This window comes from Rhodamnia argentea, chromosome 3 (genome assembly GCF_020921035.1).
Source record: "Rhodamnia argentea isolate NSW1041297 chromosome 3, ASM2092103v1, whole genome shotgun sequence".
Taxonomy (NCBI): Eukaryota; Viridiplantae; Streptophyta; class Magnoliopsida; order Myrtales; family Myrtaceae; genus Rhodamnia; species Rhodamnia argentea.
The window spans coordinates 32,298,503-32,321,283 of record NC_063152.1 but is presented as its reverse complement, the minus strand read 5'-3'; the positions used below and the strand labels follow the sequence as shown (position 1 = coordinate 32,321,283).

The following is a 22,781-nucleotide window of genomic DNA, read 5'->3' as shown; positions in this document are numbered from 1 at the left end:
GTGAGTCATCAAGGTTGGTGCACGTCAATATTCTCGAGGCATTATTTGGGGGATTTACAAAGAGGAGAATATGCCACACATGTATGAGAGGGCCAAGAGAATCTGTACCATTATGCTTACACAACATGGAATACAAATATGTCATTATATATCTTATTCAATGTGTTATTCTTTCTTCATATGCTAGAAAAAAGAAAGAAAGAAAGAAAGACTACTCAATTTGATATCTTATATCTTATCAAGTTAGTATGTTAGATAATACAAGTATCGAATAAAATATTTTCCTTGAGAATGCAAATGTATCATCATGTGCAAAATATGTTTTATTTAGGGGGTTTATTTACCATTTGGAGATTGACATATGAAAATTACCAAAAAAGTCCTAAATCTATTGTAACCTGTTCCAATTCGGTACAAATTTTTTCTTTTTTCAATTGAGCTCTAAACCTTTTGGATTTGCACCAATTCAATCTTTTCGGCTAACTTTGACTGGCTGGCGCTGAGTTGTCAATTTTTAATAGCATTTTAATATTTTTTTTTCAGGTTATTTATTTATTTCCTTTTTTTCTTTATTTTTTTTTTCATTCTCCTTCTTCCTCTAACTGGTCGTTGGATCGACAACCGACCGAATGCGAGGGTTGGCGAGGTCGTGCTTGCCTAGTGATGGCGAGGTCGGCCTTGCCCGGATCCGGCGCCGCTCGACCTTGCCGTTGCTGGACGAGCTCGGCCTCGACCAGCCATGGCGAGGTTTAGCCTCGCCCGGTCGAGGCGGAGCCTCGCCCAAACCGGCTAGAGGAAGAATGAGATGAAAAGAAAAGAAAAAAAGGGAAAATAGAAAAAAAGAAGAAAGAAATCAAATTTATTGAAAAATTGTCAAACATTGCCACGTTAGTATCAACCACGTCACGTCGGCGATTTGCAGCCAAAATTGACCTCCGTAATGGACTGAATTAGAGCAAATATAAAAGGTTTTGGACTCAATTGATTAAAAAAACAGTTTAGGATTGAATTGACACAATTGTAATAGGTCTAAGACTTTTTTGGTAATTTTTTCATATTAATTCTAAGACTCCATTTTTTTCGTGAAAAATGTGACATTTCTGAAAAATGACAACATTTTTTTGGTGTTTGGCTAAAATCTAAAAATGAAGTGAAAAATATTTCCCATCATTTGATAAGGAAAAAGAGTTTCCTAAAAAGACATATATTACTGAGGTGCTAGTGGCTTGCGCATGAGCAGCCAAGAAACTTGGACGGGCATCGGGATCTCAAGCCTGGATCCCAACTCTCGAACACAAGCATGCGCATTGGTCTTGGATCCATTGAAACCAAGCCTGAGAACTCAGCGCCCATGCCTAGCTCCTTGGCGCTCCGACCTCGATCTATAGATGTTTGGCCATGCTAGGACACAGGCCTGGGATCCCAGCTTCAAAGATCGAGACGCTAGCACCCTAGGTCAATTGAGGCTGGGCTCGGGATTCTTGTACCTGTGCTCGCATCCAATTCCATCGAGGTCGGTTCGCAAACCCCGTATCGTAGACCTGGTCTCCTGCGCTCGGACCCTGGTCCATCGTGGTCGGGCTCGGGACCTTGGCACCCATGTTTAACTCCATCAAGGCTAGGTCCTGCTCCCCGGCAATCAGGCTTACCCAACATCAATGGATCGGGGCAGGGATGCGGGTATCCCGAGCACTGGAATTCTAGGTGCCGCCCTAGCAATGAGTATTGGGGTTCTTGTGCTCAAGCGTAGAGTTTTGATCCAAGGGTTAGTACTTAATCATATTTTGGAAAATAATTTTCGATTTTTTAAAAAAGAAATCATTTTCCAAAATTTCAGTTTTGATAGGAAATTTTTTCCTGGTGGCTGAGAAAATATTTTTTGTTGACTCAATTTTCTAAGCTATTCTAACGCCAAAAATGGGGAAAATATTTTTTAGGAATGGATTATAAAATCTTAAGTTCTTAAATAGATAAAGTAACATGGATAAATGCCGCGATAAGTAAAGAGAAAGCATGCCTATGAGACAACTGTGCGCTTATGATATTTCAAAAGTCAGAACAATCAAGGTCTAAAGATTTAACGGAAAGGACGCTAAAAGAGAAAAAAGCTTAAACCATAAGAGCTTCCTTACTTTTCAACTTTTACTTAACACAAGAGATTGTAAAATTAGACGTTGGACCCACCTTTACTTAAAAACTTAAGCCAATGAGTTATGTGTCAACTAAGAAATATTAACTACTTTACTCCATACCAATTTTTCGACGTGGGATTTCTTTAGTATAACTCACATGTGTATTTTAACATTATATATATAACACAAGTGGATGTGAGACTCGGTTTTCAGAATAACACAATATTTTTGCAAAATATTATTGCGAGGTGATTGTGCTGTTATGATTTAAGCTTGATTTGCCATTAACGATTAATCCTAATGTGGGTGGATTTGGTCAAGGGGATGCACAAATAGTACTTCAAGATCCATTCCGTGTCCAGGCCTTTTGTTCTTCTTGGCATATGTTATTTTGGCACAAATATCTTTGGTCTTAGGAAGAAATAGGTTGAGAATGTTCAATTGCCCGAAATGAATTTCCAAATCCAAAGCACACAATGTCTGGCACATTATATGAAATGTATACTGAACAAACAAAGAACTCATAAATGAATGAAGCGATCCACAGAACGATAGAAGTGCATAAATTTCTCTATTCAATCGATGGATAACTCGTAGAAAGAAGATATAAAAGTGAGCTCGCAAGATGTCCATCGCCGAGAATTACACTTAGGAATTTCATTTACACGACAAGGATTGGACCATCTTTGTTGTAGTATTGATTGCCATGGTGCAATTCATTTGCGAGGTCTTCTTCTTCTTGAACATGAACATGACTGTAATCTTTCCTTTAAGCTCGCCTTGACTAGTCAACGTTATGACCCCAGAGCTCAGTTCGCTTCCGAGATTAGAATTGATATCGCTAGACAAATTGCCAGAGCTCAAAGTTACGTCCACATCGATCTTCTCGGTGGACTTGAAGTTGGCCTTGCTCTTCGGAATGATGGCTTGTCCCACCTGGACACCTCCATAGGTGAAGTTAATAGTGGAGGCATCGTACTTGAAGGGACCCCAGTTGGTGTTCTTGACTCGGATCGGGGCAACGAAGCTCAAGTCGAACGAAGGGGAGGCCTGAGTCCCGACAGTCAGAGTCTGGATGGCAAAGTCGCCGACCCTGAACTTGGGGGACTTGAACTTCATGATGACCAGGACGAAGAAGAGAGCTTGGACTACCTGAAAGATGACGAAGGCGATGATGCCGATCGTCCACTTCATCCTCTTCTTGCGTTTGGCCTCCTCATCGTCCAGGGTGTGAAGTGATTCTTGATCGTTCCGGTGATCGCCGTTCGGTTCGGGTGGGTGGTATTGGTTCTGGTTCTTCTCTGCCATTGCTAGATGGTCTTGTAGTTGTGGGGAGCTGGTTTGTGATTTTCGAGTTTTTGCTTCGCTGAAGGAATTGGAGATATGAGAAGTGAGAAGGCTGAGAATGTTGAGAAGTCCTGGATATGCCGAGGTATATATACGATGTTTGGGACACGACACGAGTGGATATGAGAATCAATTTCCAGGAAGCTTGCAATTGATTTGCGACGCCAACGCGTCCGAACGTTGGAATCATCGAGTTCTTCTAGAGGAATGCGACTTATTACTATTAGTTTTGACTTCCGGACATTGCTTCTTCAATAAAGAAGGACGCCTTTTTTTTTATGGTTGGACAATATTGTTCTATCAATACAAGCTTCGATCACATGAATTGATTGGCCCCCCTGAGTGCTTTCCCATGTTCTTTTCTTCCAAGTGGGTACTAAAGTAGTGGTTAAGGCACAATGGGGACAGAAGCAAACCCAGTCAAGAGCATGAGTCGTTTGACTTCTAAAATATCATTTTCGCCACGATGATGACCCCAATTGTTTAATCATAGGTACTTGATATCATAATTAAATGTCAATTCATGTGGTACATATCGAAAATGGACATGGATTATTTGGAGACCGTTGATGCTCGGATAGCATGAATAAAATGAAAGTTGTAAACTAATAAGAGACGGCTTGACCGGTAAAAGAGTAATGCGACTTAGACCCACCTACATTGGTCTTCAAGTCAGTTTGGCCCGAGCTTGCCTCTAGTCTATCAGGGGAAAACTGTTGAAAAAGTTCTTAACCTTTTTTTGTTTTTGTTTTCGCTTGTCACGATCAAATGGAAGGTTTGAATACTAGAGTCATCACCAAGATCATTTTGAGCCACGTCGCCACTGAATGACTATTGTATCTAGCAATATCACTTAGAGGGAGATGAATAGGAAATTCTGAATAATTTTGAAACTTTGTGCGAAATTTAAACAAGTTCAAAACACAAACCGAGACAGTTTAGAAATCAGTTCAAAATATCAAGTGCAGAGATCTAGAGATAGTAATGAAAGTTTAGAGTAGAGAGAATTGCACACAATGTTTATAGTGGTTCGGCTTAGCAAGCCTGCGTCCACTCTCCCACGCCGACAGCTGATTGGCTGTATTCCACTAAAGGATTTTGTTACCTCTCCAACTATCTCTCCATTAGGGAGGATGGATTTTATTGGTCGAAGCACTTATTTGTTCGGTAGAAACTGATCCAATTCGGAGTTGTTGATGTTTCTCTCGAAGCAACTTTATCCCCAAAGAAGAAATGATTCAATGGAGGTTACAATAGATATCACTCTCAATCACTCTTACAGAGCCTCTCAAAGATAAAACTTATAGCTCTCGAGAATAAGTATGTGAATCTGAACAACTCAAGCATTTCGGAATTGTAAGTTTTGATCTCACTCGGCTGGTCACCATGGATTTCCTTTTATACTCCTTTACCCCCAAACTAGCCATTGGATAGGTCTTCAAAGGATCGCCCTCTAATCATTGATTGGACGCCATCAATCATGATTAAACAAGACAGTATTTGGGAAGATATAGTAGCAGTTGAAGTAGAGTCCGAACTCTTCAGATTCGGTTGCCATACAACTAAATCTTTAGTTTCCATAAGTAGAGTTAATTCAAATATTCAACAAAACTGATTTCCGGAAGGTCATATTCAATCGAAGATATTGTCCCGATCCGCTTGAAAAATAATCCTGTCAATCAAAGATTACAAACTTCCATAAATAAAATAATCAAACTGGAAACCTGTCAAACGTAGGTCTTTAGAATTTGCAAGAAAGATTTTGCAGAATCCGAACATAATTCAGAAGCGGTCTTCTGAAGTACTCTTTGAATCTGAACATAATTCAGAAGCGGTCTTCCGAAGTACTCTTTGAATCTGAACAGAGTAGAACAATAACTCTGAGCTCCAATAAAGTCCTTGCTAATGTGTGACATAAATCTTCTTAAGATCAAGCCATCAGAGGCGGTATCATCTCCCATCTAAATGCAATACTTTAATATCTCAAAAGCAAATAGGTGACCACTCCACTTTGAGTCCGAATACCAGATTTGGAACAATATAAGCTTTAGTTCACTTGCTCATTTCTGCAATATAAATATTATTTGCATTAAACAGATTCTTCACAGAAGAGGATAGTTTTGTCATAATCAAAATATTCAGACGGGCGGTTTTCTCAATAAGTACGACCGATTGGACGAAGTAGATCAAGAACTACATGAAGGTTTTGAACTATCAAAGCGTGTGTCTCGGGTCCGATGTTCCCTTGTTCAGCGTGACCCTGCGTGAGTATTGGTTTTTTCATCTTCTTTATGACTAGCCTGGCCTTTTCGATTTTCGGTGAAAAAAGGAGTAGCAAAAGCTCGATACCTTTCGCTGGGGACATAATCAAGACAAATGCTATCAACATATCTAGTTAAATCCATCTTAACTCGAAAGTTTATGTCACTAAATCATGAGCTAACTCGAAAATATTAACTGCTTTACATAGCAACACGTCCCTAATTTGCGACTTTCTTCAAATAACACCCTCGTATGTGCTTTCACCCTCACGTGTGATCTTCCGTGTTAAAGTCACTCCTCTTTGATTCACGTCTCCTTCGTCACTAGCGCTATTTCAACTTGGACGTCTGTTTCGACTTGTCCAAGTTCGGTGCACCGTGTTGAAGTGGAACAACATCCACCTTTTAGATTCTGCCTCGATCGCCTACAAGTTTATCGAGAAAAAGGAGAATACATTTGCCACCTCAATTAGGGTGTCACATTCGAAGGTGCAGATGATCAGTAGTTAAATGTCGACCCACACATGCTCGAGTTGGCTCATAAAATCATTGGTTTATGCTCCGTTTGTTTCGCGAAAAATGTGGCATTTCTAAAAAAAAAAAATTTAGGAAGTCATTTTTAAAAAAAAATAACAAAATTGTCCTGTATTTGGCTGAAACTTGAAAATGAAATAAAAAATATTTTCCTTTATTTGATATGGAAAATTTGATTTTCCACCGTGCATTCCTTTTAATAACATTTTATTTTTTTCTTTTCTTTATATCAAAAAATTTAAAATTCCAATTATTTTTAATTTCTTTTGTTCTCTTTGGCTAGCCGTTGGCCACGGCGATCGCAGGTGACCGGCCTCGGGTGAGGCTAGAGCTCGCCAAATTTCGACGAGCCAAGCCAAGCCAGCCTTGGGTGAGGCTCCACCTTGCCTTGGGCTAGTTCTCGGCAACCGACCGAAGAAGAAAGAAAAAAGAAAAAGAAAAAATAAAAAAAAATTGATTTATTCAAATAAAGAAAGATGAAATGAAAAGAGATAAAATAAAAATAAAAATAATTAAAAGGAATGCACGGAGGAGAAGGTGCTTGGTTTGATGAAAGAAAGATGTGGGAAAATTATTTTCCCACTTTTAAAGGTGGCTTTTCCATTAGACGAAAAATATTTTCATCATCCACCAAAACTTTTAAGCATAAATTTTCATTGATAATGAGAGTATTTTTCATTAATTAATCATTTTCAAGTGATACAAATAATCTTTTTAAGAAAACATTTGTCCAATTATTCATTTTTTGCAAATAGACGGAGCCTAAGCCGAATTTATAACACGAGTGCTATGATTTGAGTAATAGCTTCTTTTTGTGAATTTACAAATTGATCCTATCTCCACAGATATATTTGTAAGTTTGTTTCTGTAAATTCGTAAATTTACCACACATCTTATTATCTACAAAATGAATCACAATGAATAATCATGTCAAATGATCAAACTACATCACAACAATAATTTGCAAAAAACCAACAGAAAATATTCTCGTACAATACGCAGTCTTTACAGAAAGAATGAAAGAACTCGCAAAAAAAAAAAATCACAAGGCAGAAAACACATAATTTCACATAATCTATGGAAAGCTTGTGGAACCATCTAATGGAGAATCACCGTCCCGATTCTCATTTGCACGACAAGGATTGGACCGCCTTTGTGGTTGTATCGATAGTCATGGTGCAATTCATCTGGGATGTCTTCGTCTTCTTGAACATGAACATCACTGTTATCTTCCCTTTGATCTCGCCTTGGCTGTTCAAGGTTATGATCCCCGAGCTCAATTCGCTCCCGAGATTCGAACTGCTGGGCAAAGCACTGGAGCTCAAGGTCACAGGCACATCGATCTTCTTGGTGGACTTGAAGTTGGCCTTGCTCTTGGGAATGATCGCTTGTCCCACTTGGACACCTCCGTAGGTGAAGTTGACGGTAGAAGCACCGTACTTGAAGGGACCCCAGTTGGTGTTCTTGATCCGGATCGGGGCGACGAAGCTCATGTCGAATGAGGGCGAGGCCTGAGTCCCAACGGTCAAGGTTTGGATGTCGAACTCGCCGACCCTGAACTTGGGGGACTTGAACTTCATGATGACGAGGATGAAGAAGAGGGCTTGGACGACCTGAAAGATGATGAAGGCGACGATGCCGATCGTCAACTTCATCCTCTTCTTACGCTTTGCCTCCTCATCCTCCATGGTATGAAGCGATTCTTGATCGCTCCGGCGATAGGCATTCGACTCGGGTAGTTGGTATTGGTTCTGGTTCTTCTCTGCCATTTGGTTATATTCAGCCAAACGAGGGATGAATTCAAGTATTGCTTCTCTGAAGGAGTTGGATACGTGAGAATGTAGTGAGGATGAAGAAGAGAGACGTGCGGGTCAGGTTTATATAGAGTGTTCGGAGGAAGAGTATGTCCAAAGAAGCATCGAGTGGACAAAGAGAGCCACTTTCCTGGAAATCATTGTCAAACGCGGTCGTCGAAATATTCACTTCTAGAAGGAACGCGAGTTTAGTGGTCATATTTCAGCGAACAGGAGTAGAGGAGACTCTCTTTTCTTTGTCCTGACAGCCCGCCAAAGTCTGCCAAGGTGGGCGGAAGACTCGATCCTGTTCTTCAACATTAGCTCTGAGTCAACTGGTGAGTCATCAAGGTTGGCGCACGTCAATATTCTCGAGGCATTATTTGGGGGATTTACAAAGAGGAGAATATGCCACACATGTATGAGAGGGCCAAGAGAAAATCTGTACCATTATGCTTACACAACATGGAATACAAATATGTCATTATATATCTTATTAAATGTGTTATTCTTTCTTCATATGCTCGAAAAAAGAAAGAAAGAAAGAAAGAATACTCAATTTGATATCTTATATCTTATCAAGTTAGTATGTTAGATAATACAAGTATCGAATAAGATATTTTCCTTGAGAATGCAAATGTATCATCATGTGCAAAATATGTTTTATTTAGGGGGTATATTTACCATTTGGAGATTGGCATATGAAAATTACCAAAAAAGTCCTAAATCTATTGTAATTGTTCCAATTCGGTACAAATTTTTTTCTTTTTTCAATTGAGCTCTAAACCTTTTGGATTTGTACCAATTCAGTCTTTTCGGCTAACTTTGACTGGCCGGCACCGAGTTGTCAATTTTTAATAACATTTTAATATTTTTTTCAGGTTATTTATTTATTTCCTTTTTTTCTTTATTATTTTTTCATTCTCCTTCTTCCTCTAATTGGTCGTTGGATCGACAACCGACCAAATGTGAGGGTTGGCAAGGCCGTGCTCGCCTAGTGATGGCGAGGTTGAGCCTCGCGAACCTTGCCATGGCTGGTCGAGGCCGAGCCTCGCCCAAACCGGCTAGAGGAAGAATGAGATGAAAAGAAAAGAAAAAAAAGGAAAAACAGAAAAAAAGAAGAAAGAAATCAAATCTATTGAAAAAATTATCAAACATTGCCACGTTAGTATTGACCGCGTCACGTCAGCGATTTGCAGCCAAAATTGACTTCAGTAACGGACTGAATTGGAGCAAATATAAAAGGTTTTGGACTCAATTGATTAAAAAAACAGTTTAGGACTGAATTGACACAATTGCAATAGATCTAAGACTTTTTTGGTAATTTTTTCATATCAATTCTAAGACTCCATTTTTTTCGTGAAAAATGTGACATTTCTGAAAAGTGACAACATTTTTTTGGTGTTTGGCTAAAATCTAAAAATGAAGTGAAAAATATTTCCCATCATTTGATAAGGAAAAAGAGTTTCCTAAATAGACATATACTATTGAGGTGCTAGTGGCTTGCGCATGAGCAGCCAAGAAACTTGGACGGGCATCGGGATCTCAAGCTCGGATCCTAGCTCTCGAACACAAGCATGCGCATTGGTCTTGGATCCATTGAAACCAAGTCTGAGAACTCAGCGCCCATGCCTAGCTCCTTGGCGCTCCAACCTCGATCTATAGATGTCGGGCCATGCTAGGGCACATGCCTGGGATCCCAACTCTAGAGATCGAGACGCTATCACCCTAGGTCAATCAAGGCTGGGCTCGGGATTCTTGTACCTGTGCTCGCGTCCAATTCCATCGAGGTCAGTTCGCAAACCTTGTATCAGAGACTCGGTCTGCTGCGCCCGGACCTTGGTCCATCGTGGTCGGGCTTGGGACCTTGGCACCCATGTTTGACTCCATCAAGGCCAGGCCCCGCTCCCCGGCGATCAGGCTTACCCAACATCAATGGATCGGGGCAGGGATGCGGGTATCTCGAGCACTAGAATTCCAGGCACCGCCCTAGCAATGAGTATTGGGGTTCTTGTGCTCAAGCGTAGCGTTTTTGATCCAAGCATTAGTACTTAATCATATTTAGGAAAATAATTTTCGATTTTTTAAAAAAGAAATCATTTTCCAAAATTTCAGTTTGGATAGGAATTATTTCTTGGTGGCTCAGAAAATATTTTTTGTTGACTCATTTTTCTAAGCTATTCAAACGCCAAAAATGGGGAAAATATTTTTTAGGAATGGACTATAAAATCGTAAGTTCTTAAATAGATAAAGTAACATGGATAAATGCCGCGATAAATCAAGAGAAAGCATGCCTATGAGACAACTGTGCGCTTATGATATTTCAAAAGTCAGAACAATCAAGGTCTAAAGATTTAATGGAAAGGACGCTAAAAGAGAAAAAAGCTTAAACCATAACAGCTTCCTTACTTTTCAACTTTTACCTAACACAAGAGATTGTAAAATTAGACGTTGGACCACCTTTACTTAAAAACTTAGGCTAATGAGTTATGTGCCAACTAAGATATATTAACTACTATACTCCATACCAATTTCTCGACGTGGGATTTCTTTATATATATATATATATATATATATATATATATATATATATATATTTATATATAACACACAAGTGGATGTGAGACTCGGTTTTCAGAATAACACAATATTTTTGCAAAATATTATTGCGAGGTGATTGTGCTGTTATGATTTAAGCTTGATTTGCCATTAACGATTAATCCTAATGTGGGTGGATTTGGTCAAGGGGATGCACAAATAGTACTTCAAGATCCATTCCGTGTCCAGGCCTTTTGTTCTTCTTGGCATATGTTATTTTGGCACAAATATCTTTGGTCTTAGGAAGAAATAGGTTGAGAATGTTCAATTGCCCGAAATGAATTTCCAAATCCAAAGCACACAATGTCTGGCACATTATATGAAATGTATACTGAACAAACAAAGAACTCATAAATGAATGAAGCGATCCACAGAACGATAGAAGTGCATAAATTTCTCTATTCAATCGATGGATAACTCGTAGAAAGAAGATATAAAAGTGAGCTCGCAAGATGTCCATCGCCGAGAATTACACTTAGGAATTTCATTTACACGACAAGGATTGGACCATCTTTGTTGTAGTATTGATTGCCATGGTGCAATTCATTTGCGAGGTCTTCTTCTTCTTGAACATGAACATGACTGTAATCTTTCCTTTAAGCTCGCCTTGACTAGTCAACGTTATGACCCCAGAGCTCAGTTCGCTTCCGAGATTAGAATTGATATCGCTAGACAAATTGCCAGAGCTCAAAGTTACGTCCACATCGATCTTCTCGGTGGACTTGAAGTTGGCCTTGCTCTTCGGAATGATGGCTTGTCCCACCTGGACACCTCCATAGGTGAAGTTAATAGTGGAGGCATCGTACTTGAAGGGACCCCAGTTGGTGTTCTTGACTCGGATCGGGGCAACGAAGCTCAAGTCGAACGAAGGGGAGGCCTGAGTCCCGACAGTCAGAGTCTGGATGGCAAAGTCGCCGACCCTGAACTTGGGGGACTTGAACTTCATGATGACCAGGACGAAGAAGAGAGCTTGGACTACCTGAAAGATGACGAAGGCGATGATGCCGATCGTCCACTTCATCCTCTTCTTGCGTTTGGCCTCCTCATCGTCCAGGGTGTGAAGTGATTCTTGATCGTTCCGGTGATCGCCGTTCGGTTCGGGTGGGTGGTATTGGTTCTGGTTCTTCTCTGCCATTGCTAGATGGTCTTGTAGTTGTGGGGAGCTGGTTTGTGATTTTCGAGTTTTTGCTTCGCTGAAGGAATTGGAGATATGAGAAGTGAGAAGGCTGAGAATGTTGAGAAGTCCTGGATATGCCGAGGTATATATACGATGTTTGGGACACGACACGAGTGGATATGAGAATCAATTTCCAGGAAGCTTGCAATTGATTTGCGACGCCAACGCGTCCGAACGTTGGAATCATCGAGTTCTTCTAGAGGAATGCGACTTATTACTATTAGTTTTGACTTCCGGACATTGCTTCTTCAATAAAGAAGGACGCCTTTTTTTTTATGGTTGGACAATATTGTTCTATCAATACAAGCTTCGATCACATGAATTGATTGGCCCCCTGAGTGCTTTCCCATGTTCTTTTCTTCCAAGTGGGTACTAAAGTAGTGGTTAAGGCACAATGGGGACAGAAGCAAACCCAGTCAAGAGCATGAGTCGTTTGACTTCTAAAATATCATTTTCGCCACGATGATGACCCCAATTGTTTAATCATAGGTACTTGATATCATAATTAAATGTCAATTCATGTGGTACATATCGAAAATGGACATGGATTATTTGGAGACCGTTGATGCTCGGATAGCATGAATAAAATGAAAGTTGTAAACTAATAAGAGACGGCTTGACCGGTAAAAGAGTAATGCGACTTAGACCCACCTACATTGGTCTTCAAGTCAGTTTGGCCCGAGCTTGCCTCTAGTCTATCAGGGGAAAACTGTTGAAAAAGTTCTTAACCTTTTTTGTTTTTGTTTTCGCTTGTCACGATCAAATGGAAGGTTTGAATACTAGAGTCATCACCAAGATCATTTTGAGCCACGTCGCCACTGAATGACTATTGTATCTAGCAATATCACTTAGAGGGAGATGAATAGGAAATTCTGAATAATTTTGAAACTTTGTGCGAAATTTAAACAAGTTCAAAACACAAACCGAGACAGTTTAGAAATCAGTTCAAAATATCAAGTGCAGAGATCTAGAGATAGTAATGAAAGTTTAGAGTAGAGAGAATTGCACACAATGTTTATAGTGGTTCGGCTTAGCAAGCCTGCGTCCACTCTCCCACGCTGACAGCTGATTGGCTGTATTCCACTAAAGGATTTTGTTACCTCTCCAACTATCTCTCCATTAGGGAGGATGGATTTTATTGGTCGAAGCACTTATTTGTTCAGTAGAAACTGATCCAATTCGGAGTTGTTGATGTTTCTCTCGAAGCAACTTTATCCCCAAAGAAGAAATGATTCAATGGAGGTTACAATAGATATCACTCTCAATCACTCTTACAGAGCCTCTCAAAGATAAAACTTATAGCTCTCGAGAATAAGTATGTGAATCCGAACAACTCAAGCATTTCGGAATTGTAAGTTTTGATCTCACTCGGCTGGTCACCATGGATTTCCTTTTATACTCCTTTACCCCCAAACTAGCCATTGGACAGGTCTTCAAAGGATCGCCCTCTAATCATTGATTGGACGCAATCATTCATGATTAAACAAGACAGTATTTGGGAAGATATAGTAGCAGTTGAAGTAGAGTTCGAACTCTTCAGATTCGGTTGCCATACAACTAAATCTTTAGTTTCCATAAGTAGAGTTAATTCAAATATTCAACAAAACTGATTTCTGGAAGGTCATATTCAATCGAAGATATTGTCCCGATCTGCTTGAAAAATAATCCTGTCAATCAAAGATTACAAACTTCCATAAATAAAATAGTCAAACTGGAAACCTGTCAAACGTAGGTCTTCAGAATTTGCAAGAAAGATATTGCAGAATCTTAACGTAATTCAGAAGCTGTCTTATGAAGTGCTCTTTGAATATGAACAGAGTAGAACAATGACTCTGAGCTCCTATAAAGTCCTTGCTAATGTGTGACATAAATCTTCTTAAGATCAAGCCATCAGAGGCGATATCATCTCCCATCTAAATGCAATATTTTAATATCTCAAAAGCAAATAGGTGACCACTCCACTTTGAGTCCGAATACCAGATCTGGAACAGCATAAGCTTTAGTTCACTTGCTCATTTCTGCAATATAAATATTATTTGCTTTAAACAGATTCTTCACAGAAGAGGATAGTTTTGTCATAATCAAAATATTCAGACGGGCGGTTTTCTCAATAAGGACGACCGATTGGACGAAGTAGATCAAGAACTACATGAAGGTTTTGAACTATCAAAGCGTGTGTCTTGGGTCCGATGTTCCCTTGCTCAGCGTGACCCTGCGTGATTATTGGTTTTTTCATCTTCTTTATGACTAGCCCGGCCTTTTCGATTTTCGGTGAAAAAAGGAGTAGCAGAAGCTCGATACCTTTTGCTGGGGACATAATCAAGACAAATGTTATCAACATATCTTGTTAAATCCATCTTAACTCGAAAGTTTATGTCACTAAATCATGAGCTAACTCGAAAATATTAACTGCTTTACATAGCAACACGTACCTAATGTGCGACTTTCTTCTAATAACACCCTCGTATGTGCTTTCACCCTCACGTGTGATCTTCCCGTGTCAAAGTCACTCCTCTTTGATTCATGTCTCCTTCGTCACTAGCGCTATTGCAAGTTGAACGTCTGTTTCGGCTTGTCCAAGTTTGGTGCACCGTGTTGAAGTGGAACAACATCCACCTTTTAGATTCTGCCTCGATCGCCTCCAAGTTTATAGAGAAAAAAGAGAATACATTTGCCACCTCAATTAAGGTATCACATTCGAAGGTGCAGATGATCAGTAGTTAAATGTGGACCCACACATGCTCGAGTTGGCTCATAAAAACCATTGGTTTATGCTCCGTTTGTTTCGCGAAAAATGTGACATTTCTGAAAAAAAAAATTTAGGAAGTCAATTTTAAAAAAAATAACAAAATTTTTCGGCATTTGGCTGAAACCCGAAAATGAAATAAAAAATATTTTCCTTTATTTGATATGGAAAATTTGATTTTCCACCGTGCATTCCTTTTAATAACATTTTATTATTTTTTTTTGGTAAAGAATAACATTTTATTTTTTTCTTTTCTTTATATCAAAAAATTTAAAATTCTAATTATTTTTAATTTCTTTTGTTCTCTTTGGCTAGTCGTTGGCCACGGCGATCGCAGGTGACCGGCCTCGGGTGAGGCTAGAGCTCGCCAAATTTCGATGAGCCAAGCCAAGCCAGCCTTGGGTGAGGCTCCACCTTGCCTGGGGCCAATTCTCGAGAACCGACCGAAGAAGAAAGAAAAAAGAAAAAAGAAAAAGAAAATATTTAAAAAAATTGATTTATTCAAATAAAGAAAGATAAAATTAAAAGAGATAAAATAAAAATAAAAATAATTAAAAGGAATGCACGGAGGAGAAGGTGCTTGGATTGGTGAAAGAAAGATGGGGGAAAATTATTTTCCCACTTTTAAAGGTGGCTTTTCCATTAGACGAAAAATATTTTCATCATCCACCAAAACTTTTGAGCATAAATTTTCATTGATAATGAGAGTATTTTTCATTAATTAATCATTTTCAAGTGATACAAATAATCTTTTTAAGAAAACATTTGTCCAATTATTCATTTTTTACAAATAGAAGGAGCCTAAGCCGAATTTATAACACGAGTGCTATGATTTGAGTAATAGCTTCTTTTTGTGAATTTACAAATTGATCCTATCTCCACAGATAAATTTGTAAGTTTGTTTCTGTAAATTCGTAAATTTACCACACATCTTGTTATCTACAAAATGAATCACAATGAATAATCATGTCAAATGATCAAACTACATCACAACAATGATTTCCGAAAAACCAACAGAAAATATTCTCGTACAATACGCAGTCTTTACAGAAAGAATGAAAGAACTTGCAAAAAATCACAAGGCAGAAACACATAATTTCACATAATCTATGGAAAGCTTGTGGAACCATCTAATGGAGAATCACCGTCCCGATTCTCATTTGCACGACAAGGATTGGACCGCCTTTGTGGTTGTATCGATAGTCATGGTGCAATTCATCTGGGATGTCTTCGTCTTCTTGAACATGAACATCACTGTTATCTTCCCTTTGATCTCGCCTTGGCTGTTCAAGGTTATGATCCCCGAGCTCAATTCGCTCCCGAGATTCGAACTGCTGGGCAAAGCACTGGAGCTCAAGGTCACAGGCACATCGATCTTCTTGGTGGACTTGAAGTTGGCCTTGTTCTTGGGAATGATCGCTTGTCCCACTTGGACACCTCCGTAGGTGAAGTTGACGGTAGAAGCACCGTACTTGAAGGGACCCCAGTTGGTGTTCTTGATCCGGATCGGGCGACGAAGCTCATGTCGAATGAGGGCGAGGCCTGAGTCCCAACGGTCAAGGTTTGGATGTCGAACTCGCCGACCCTGAACTTGGGGGACTTGAACTTCATGATGACGAGGATGAAGAAGAGGGCTTGGACGACCTGAAAGATGATGAAGGCGACGATGCCGATCGTCAACTTCATCCTCTTCTTACGCTTTGCCTCCTCATCCTCCATGGTATGAAGCGATTCTTGATCGCTCCGGCGATAGGCATTCGACTCGGGTAGTTGGTATTGGTTCTGGTTCTTCTCTGCCATTTGGTTATATTCAGCCAAACGAGGGATGAATTCAAGTATTGCTTCTCTGAAGGAGTTGGATACGTGAGAATGTAGTGAGGATGAAGAAGAGAGACGTGCGGGTCAGGTTTATATAGAGTGTTCGGAGAAAGAGTATGTCCAAAGAAGCATCGAGTGGACAAAGAGAGCCACTTTCCTGGAAATCATTGTCAAACGCGGTCGTCGAAATATTCACTTCTAGATGGAACGCGAGTTTAGTGGTCATATTTCAGCGAACAGGAGTAGAGGAGACTCTCTTTTCTTTGTCCTGACAGCCCGCCAAAGTCTGCCAAGGTGGGCGGAAGACTCGATCCTGTTCTTCAACATTAGCTCTGAGTCCACCGGTGAGTCATCAAGGTTGGTGCACGTCAGTATTCTCGAGGCATTATTTGGGGGATTTACAAAGAGGAGAATATGCCTCACATGTATGAGCGGGCCAAGAGAAAATCTGTACCATTATGCTTATACAACATGGAATACAAATATGTCATCATATATCTTATTAAATGTGTTATCCTTTCTTCATATGCTCGAAAAATGAAAGAAAGAAAGAAAGAATACTCAATTTGATAATCCTATATCTTATCATGTCAGTATGGTAGATAATACAAGTATTGAATAAGATATTTTCCTCGAGAATGCAAATGTATCATCATTTGCAAAATATGTTTTATTCGGAGGGTATATTTACCATTTGGAGATTGACATTTGAAATTACCAAAAAAGTCATAAACCTATTGTAATTGTTTTAATTCAGTACTAATTTTTTTTCTTTTGTCAATTGCGTCCTAAACTTTTTGCATTTCTACCAATTTAGTCTTTGCAGCTAACTTTGACTGGCCGGCGTTGACGTGTCAATTTTTAATAGCATTTTAATATTTTTTCAAGTTATTTATTTATTTCCTTTTTTTCTTTATTTTTTTTTCTTTCTCTTCTTCCTCCAGCTGGTCGTTAGATCGGCGACCGGCCGGCTGGCAAGGCCGTGCCTGCCTAGTGATGGCGAGGTCGGCCTCGCCCGCATTTGGCGAGGCTCGACCTTGTTGTTGCTGGACGAGCTCGGCCTCGACCGGGCGAGGCTCAACCTCGCCCGGTCGTGGCCAAGCCTCGCCCGGACCGGCTAGAGGAAGAATGAGAAGAAAAGAAAATAAAAAAAGGGAAAAAAGAAAGAAAGAAAAAAGAAATAAAAATTATTGAAAAATTATCATAAATTGCCAAGTTAGTATCGACCACGTCACGTCGGCGATTTGCAGCCAAAATTGGCCTGTTTGATGGACTGAATTGGAGTAAATGCAAAAGGTTTAGGACTTAATTGATTAAAAAAATAGTTTAGGACTGAATTGACACAATTGCAATAGGTCTAAGACTTTTTTGGTAATTTTTTCATATCAATTCTAAAACTCCATTTTTTTTCGTGAAAAATGTGACATTTGTGAAAAATGAAAATATTTTTTGGGTGTTCGGCTAAAATCTAAAAATGAAGTGAAAAATATTTCCCATCATTTGGTATGGAAAAAGAGTTTCCTAAATATACATATACTACTGAGGTGCTAGTGGCTTGCGGATGAGTAGCCAAGAAACTTGGAAGGGCATCGGGATCTCAAGCCCGGATCCCAACTCTCGAACACAAGCATGCGCACCGGTCTTGGATCCATTGAAACCAAGCCCGAGAACTCAACTCCCGTGCCTGGCTCCTTGGCGCCCCGACCTCGATCTATAGATGTCACGCCATGGTATGGCACAGGCCTGGGATCCCAGCTCTAGAGATCAAGACGCTAGCACCCTAGGTCAATCGAGGCTGAGCTCGGGATTTAGGTACCCGTGCTCGCATCCAATTCCATCAAGGGCAGTTCGTAAACCCCGTATTAGAGACCCGGTCTCCCGCACCGGGACCCTGGTCCATTGAGGTCGGGCTTGGGACCTTGGCACCCATGTTTGACTCCATCAAGGCCAGGCCCTGCTCCCCGGTAGTCAGGCTTACCCAACATCAATGGATCGGGGCGGGGATGCGGGTATCCCGAGAATTGGAATCCCAGGCGCCGCCCCAGCAATGAGTATTGGGGTTCCCGTGCTCAAGCGTAGAGTTTTTTTATCCAAGCATTAGTACTTAATCATATTTTGGAAAATAATTTTTGATTTTTTAACAAAGAAATCATTTTCCAAAATTTCAGTTTTGATAGGAAATTTTTTCCTGGTGGCTAAGAAAATATTTTTTGTTGACTCATTTTTCTAAGCTATACAAATGCCAGAAATGAGGAAAATATTTTTTTCACGAAACGAATGGACTATAAAATCTTAAGTTCTTAAATACATAAAGTAACATGGATGAACGCCGCGATAAATCAAGAGAAAGCCTGCCTATGAGACAACTGTGCGCTTATGATATTTCAAAAGTCAGAACAATCAAGCTCTAAAGATATAACGGAAAGGACGCTAAAAGAGAAAAAAGCTTAAACCATAGCAGCTTCCTTACTTTTCAACTTTTACTTAACACAAGAGATTGTAAAATTAGACGTTGGATCCACTTTCACTCAAAAACTTAGGCCAATGACTCATGTGCCAACTAAGATATATTAACTACTTTACTCCATACCAATTTTTCGATGTGGATTTTTCTAGTATAACTCACATGTGTATTTGTGACTCGGTTTTCAGAATAATACAATATTTTTGCAAAATATTATTGCGAGGTGATTGTGCTGTTATGATTTAAGCTTGATCTGCCATTGACGATTAATCCTAATGTGGGTGGATTTGGTCAAGGGGATGCACAAATAGTACTTCAAGATCCATTCTGTGTCCAGGCATTTTGTTCTTCTTGGCATATGTTATTTTGGCACAAATATCTTTGGTCTTAAGAAGAAACAAGTTGAGAATGTTCAATTGCCCGAAATGAATTTCTAAATCCAAAGCACACAGTGTCAGGCACATTATGTGAAATGTATACAGAACAAACAAAGAACTCATAAATGAATGAAGCAATTAACAGCATGATAGAAGTACATAAATTTCTCTACTCAATCGATGGATAACTCGTGCAATGAAGATATAAAAGTGAGCTCGCAAGATATCGATCGCCGAGAATCACACTCAGCAATTTCATTGACACGACAAGGATTGGACCATCTTTGTTGTGGTATTGATTGCCATGGTGCAATTCATTTGCGAGGTCTTCTTCTTCTTGAACATGAACATGACTGTAATCTTTCCTTTAAGCTCGCCTTGACTAGTCAATGTTATGACCCCAGAGCTCAGTTCGCTTCCGAGATTCGAATTGATATTGCTGGGCAAATTGGCAGAGCTCAAAGTCACACTCACGTCGATCTTCTTGGTGGACTTGAAGTTGGCCTTGCTCTTGGGGATGATTGCTTGTCCCACCTGGACACCTCCATAGGTGAAGTCAACAGTGGAGGCATCGTACTTGAAGGGACCCCAGTTGGTGTTCTTGACTCGGATCGGGGCAACAAAGCTCATGTCAAACGAAGGCGATGCCTGAGTCTGGACGGTCAGAGTCTGGACAGCAAAGTCGCCGACCCTGAACTTGGGGGACTTGAACTTCATGATGACCAGGACGAAGAAGAGAGCTTGGACTGCCTGAAAGATGATGAAGGCGATGATGCCGATCGTCCACTTCATCCTCTTCTTGCGCTTGGCCTCCTCATCCTCCATGGTGTGAAGCGATTCTTGATCGTTCCGGTGATAGCCGTTCGATTCGGGTGGGTAGTATTGGTTCTGGTTCTTCTCTGCCATTGCTAGATGGTCTTGTAGCTGTGGGGAGATGGTTTGTGATTTTCGAGTTTTTGCTTCGCCGAAGGAAGTGGAGATGTGAGAAGTGAGAAGGCTGAGAATGTTGAGAAGTCCTGGTTATGCCTTGGCATATATACGATGTTTGGGACACGACACAAGTGCATATGAGACTCAATTTCCCGGAAACTACAATTGATTTGAGACGCCAACGCGTCCGAACGGTGCAATCATCATGTTCTTCTAGAGGAATGCCACTTATTAATATTAGTTTGACTTCCGGACATTGCTTCTCCAATAAAGAAGGATGCCTTTTTTTATGGTTGGACAACATTATTCTATCAATGGAAGCTTGGATCACATGAATTGATTGGCCTCCCTGAGTGCTTTCCCATATTCTTTTCTTCCAAGTGGGTACTAAATTAGAGGTTAAGGCACAATGGGGACAGAAGCAAACCCAGTCAAGAGCACGCGTCTTTTGACTTCTAAAATATCATTTTCGCCACGATGATGACCCCAATTCATAGGTACTTGATATCATAATTAAATGTCAATTCATGTGGTACATATGGAAAATATGGCTAAAAAAATGGACATGGATTATTTGGAGACCATTGATGGTCATATAGCGTGAATAAAATGAAACTTGTAAACCAATAAGAGACAGCTTAACTGGTAAAAGAGTAATGCGACTTATACCCACGTACATTGGTCTTCAAGTCCGTTTGGCCCGAGCTCGCCTATAGTCTGCTTGGGGGGAAAATTGTTGGAAGACTCCTAAACCTATTGCACTCCCTAATCTTTTTATTTTGCCAATTGAGTCTTAAACCTTTTCAAGTGTTTCAATTGAGTCCATCCGGCCAATTTTAGCCAGAAATAGCTAATGTAGATACCGGCTCTCTTACGTAGCATGGCCGGTGTTTACGTGGAATTTTTTTTATAATTTTTTTTATATATTATGACATAGCGTGATGTGTCAAGGTTAAAGGCACATCGTCAACACGTAACCAAAAAAAAAAAACCTCAATTAATGATGGCCGGACATATTTGACTTCAGTTAGGTATGCAGGAAACGTGTGATTGCTTATATGGAGTATTCAATGTGGTACCTGCCTTGGTTAATCTTTACTTTCAATAATATTTCATAACTCAATATCCTATCATCGTTACTCATACCATACACGATAAAATTTCACAACATTGTTTTATTGTACTTCTCCTAGATGATGTTCCATTTTGTATTACGAGGTCTCAATAATATTAGAAAGCAACACTATCGATGGCCGTCTACATAAACAAATAATAAACCAATGAGAGTATAAAATAATGTTTGCACAAGCATATACAAATACGAACTTTCATCTACCAATGAAAATGTATACACTTGTAAAACTTAAAAATTGTATACATTTCAATGTCTAAACCCTACTTATAAAACGTATTTTTTTGGCCGCCAATGTATAAAATAGAAGCTCACTAAACAAATTGGATGGTTACGTCATTAACTCAAGAAAAAGTACAAAAAAAAAAAAAACAATCTCAAATCTATTACATTGTCACCAATTTAGTCATAAACTTTTCAATTAAACCAATTTAGTCCTAAACATTTGTATCGATATCAATTCAGTCCATCCAGTCAATTTTAATCGGAAATTGCAGAAATGGACATCGAACATGGACAAATTTATAATTTTAATATTATCTTCTGGAATTTTATAATTTTTCTTTTCTTTTATCTTTTCATTTGTGGCCTGTGAGGGCCGTCAAGCTGTAGCCAAAGACCGCAAGGACAACTATCGCCTAGGCCAAGAGGGTTGAGCACTTGCTAGATTTTGAAGCTGACAAAAGAATCTTAAATATATCTGAATTTGATAAATGCATATGAGCATTCGCTTGCAGGTGATACTTGCGAAAGAAGTATATTTCAATATTTTTTATGCTTTCAAACTTTATAAGTTGAGTTATGTAACTATAGTTTGAAGCAGTATTTTCATGGATTATATCTTAAATATCACATGGTTCATAAGTCAATTCCAAGTTATATTAAGAATCCGAAACACAACTATTCTCATGGCATTTAATATCTACAGAATCAGGGAGCATTCAGATTCATAAAATATCATTTAACTTTGAAGTCAATCTAGACTCGGACGCAAACTACCAAGTATCGGACTCAGATTGACACATAATTCATTTCTATTCTAATGGCTAGTGATCTAGCTTGGATTTCAATCTTGGAGAAAGTCAATCATAAAGATTGTCTTGCGAAGCAAATCTTGATGCAATACATCCTAATTGATTGGCAAAGACAAGAATAATTTTCAAACAAAGAACTCTACTTATGCCAACCTAGAATTGGTTGTAGGGCAACCAAATCAATATGAGATTTTGATATCATCTTTCCACGGCTACTTAGGGCGCAAATGACAACCATTCTCTTTCCGGACCCTTTTTCTGGATATCCTTGGACGAGTTTCTGAGCAAAGAAATGCATTTGATAACAATGCAAAATTTTTGCTCTCGAAACAGAAATTCGTTTTATAACAACATAAAATTTCAATGGTTGGATGGTCAGAGAATGACGGTTGGAAAATGTTGGTTGGCAACCAATGGAGGTAAAACAGTAGCCAGCGA

General features: G+C 39.5%; 3 protein-coding genes across 3 annotated transcripts; all 3 read right to left on the bottom strand.

Annotated features, from left to right (window-relative positions):
• Positions 1–2,692: 2,692 nt before the first annotated feature.
• LOC115733492 lies at positions 2,693–8,167 on the bottom strand. The gene is made up of 2 exons (XM_048276813.1): positions 7,948–8,167; positions 2,693–3,344 (listed from the first exon to the last, which is right to left on the bottom strand). The coding sequence occupies exons 1-2, from the start codon at positions 8,041–8,043 to the stop codon at positions 2,790–2,792; spliced, it is 651 nt and encodes a 216-aa protein (XP_048132770.1). The 5' UTR covers positions 8,044–8,167; the 3' UTR covers positions 2,693–2,789.
• Positions 8,168–11,052: 2,885 nt separating this feature from the next.
• LOC125314470 lies at positions 11,053–16,550 on the bottom strand. The gene is made up of 2 exons (XM_048276814.1): positions 16,293–16,550; positions 11,053–11,704 (listed from the first exon to the last, which is right to left on the bottom strand). The coding sequence occupies exons 1-2, from the start codon at positions 16,386–16,388 to the stop codon at positions 11,150–11,152; spliced, it is 651 nt and encodes a 216-aa protein (XP_048132771.1). The 5' UTR covers positions 16,389–16,550; the 3' UTR covers positions 11,053–11,149.
• Positions 16,551–19,502: 2,952 nt separating this feature from the next.
• LOC125314180 lies at positions 19,503–20,153 on the bottom strand. The gene has a single exon (XM_048275679.1). It carries the CDS (start codon positions 20,151–20,153, stop codon positions 19,503–19,505), a length of 651 nt encoding a protein of 216 aa, XP_048131636.1.
• Positions 20,154–22,781: the final 2,628 nt, after the last annotated feature.

What these genes read in the sequence shown, in the direction of transcription:
- LOC125314470 (XM_048276814.1), bottom strand. Translation starts at nt 16,388, where the DNA reads ATGGCAGAGAAGAACCAGAACCAATACCAACTACCCGAGTCGAATGCC. An exon ending in ATACCATGGAGGATGAGGAG is followed by an intron (nt 11,705 to 16,292) that starts GCAAAGCGTAAG and finishes GACGATGAGGAG; the next exon opens with GCCAAACGCAAGAAGAGGAT.
- LOC125314180 (XM_048275679.1), bottom strand. Translation starts at nt 20,153, where the DNA reads ATGGCAGAGAAGAACCAGAACCAATACTACCCACCCGAATCGAACGGC.
- LOC115733492 (XM_048276813.1), bottom strand. Translation starts at nt 8,043, where the DNA reads ATGGCAGAGAAGAACCAGAACCAATACCAACTACCCGAGTCGAATGCC. An exon ending in ATACCATGGAGGATGAGGAG is followed by an intron (nt 3,345 to 7,947) that starts GCAAAGCGTAAG and finishes GACGATGAGGAG; the next exon opens with GCCAAACGCAAGAAGAGGAT.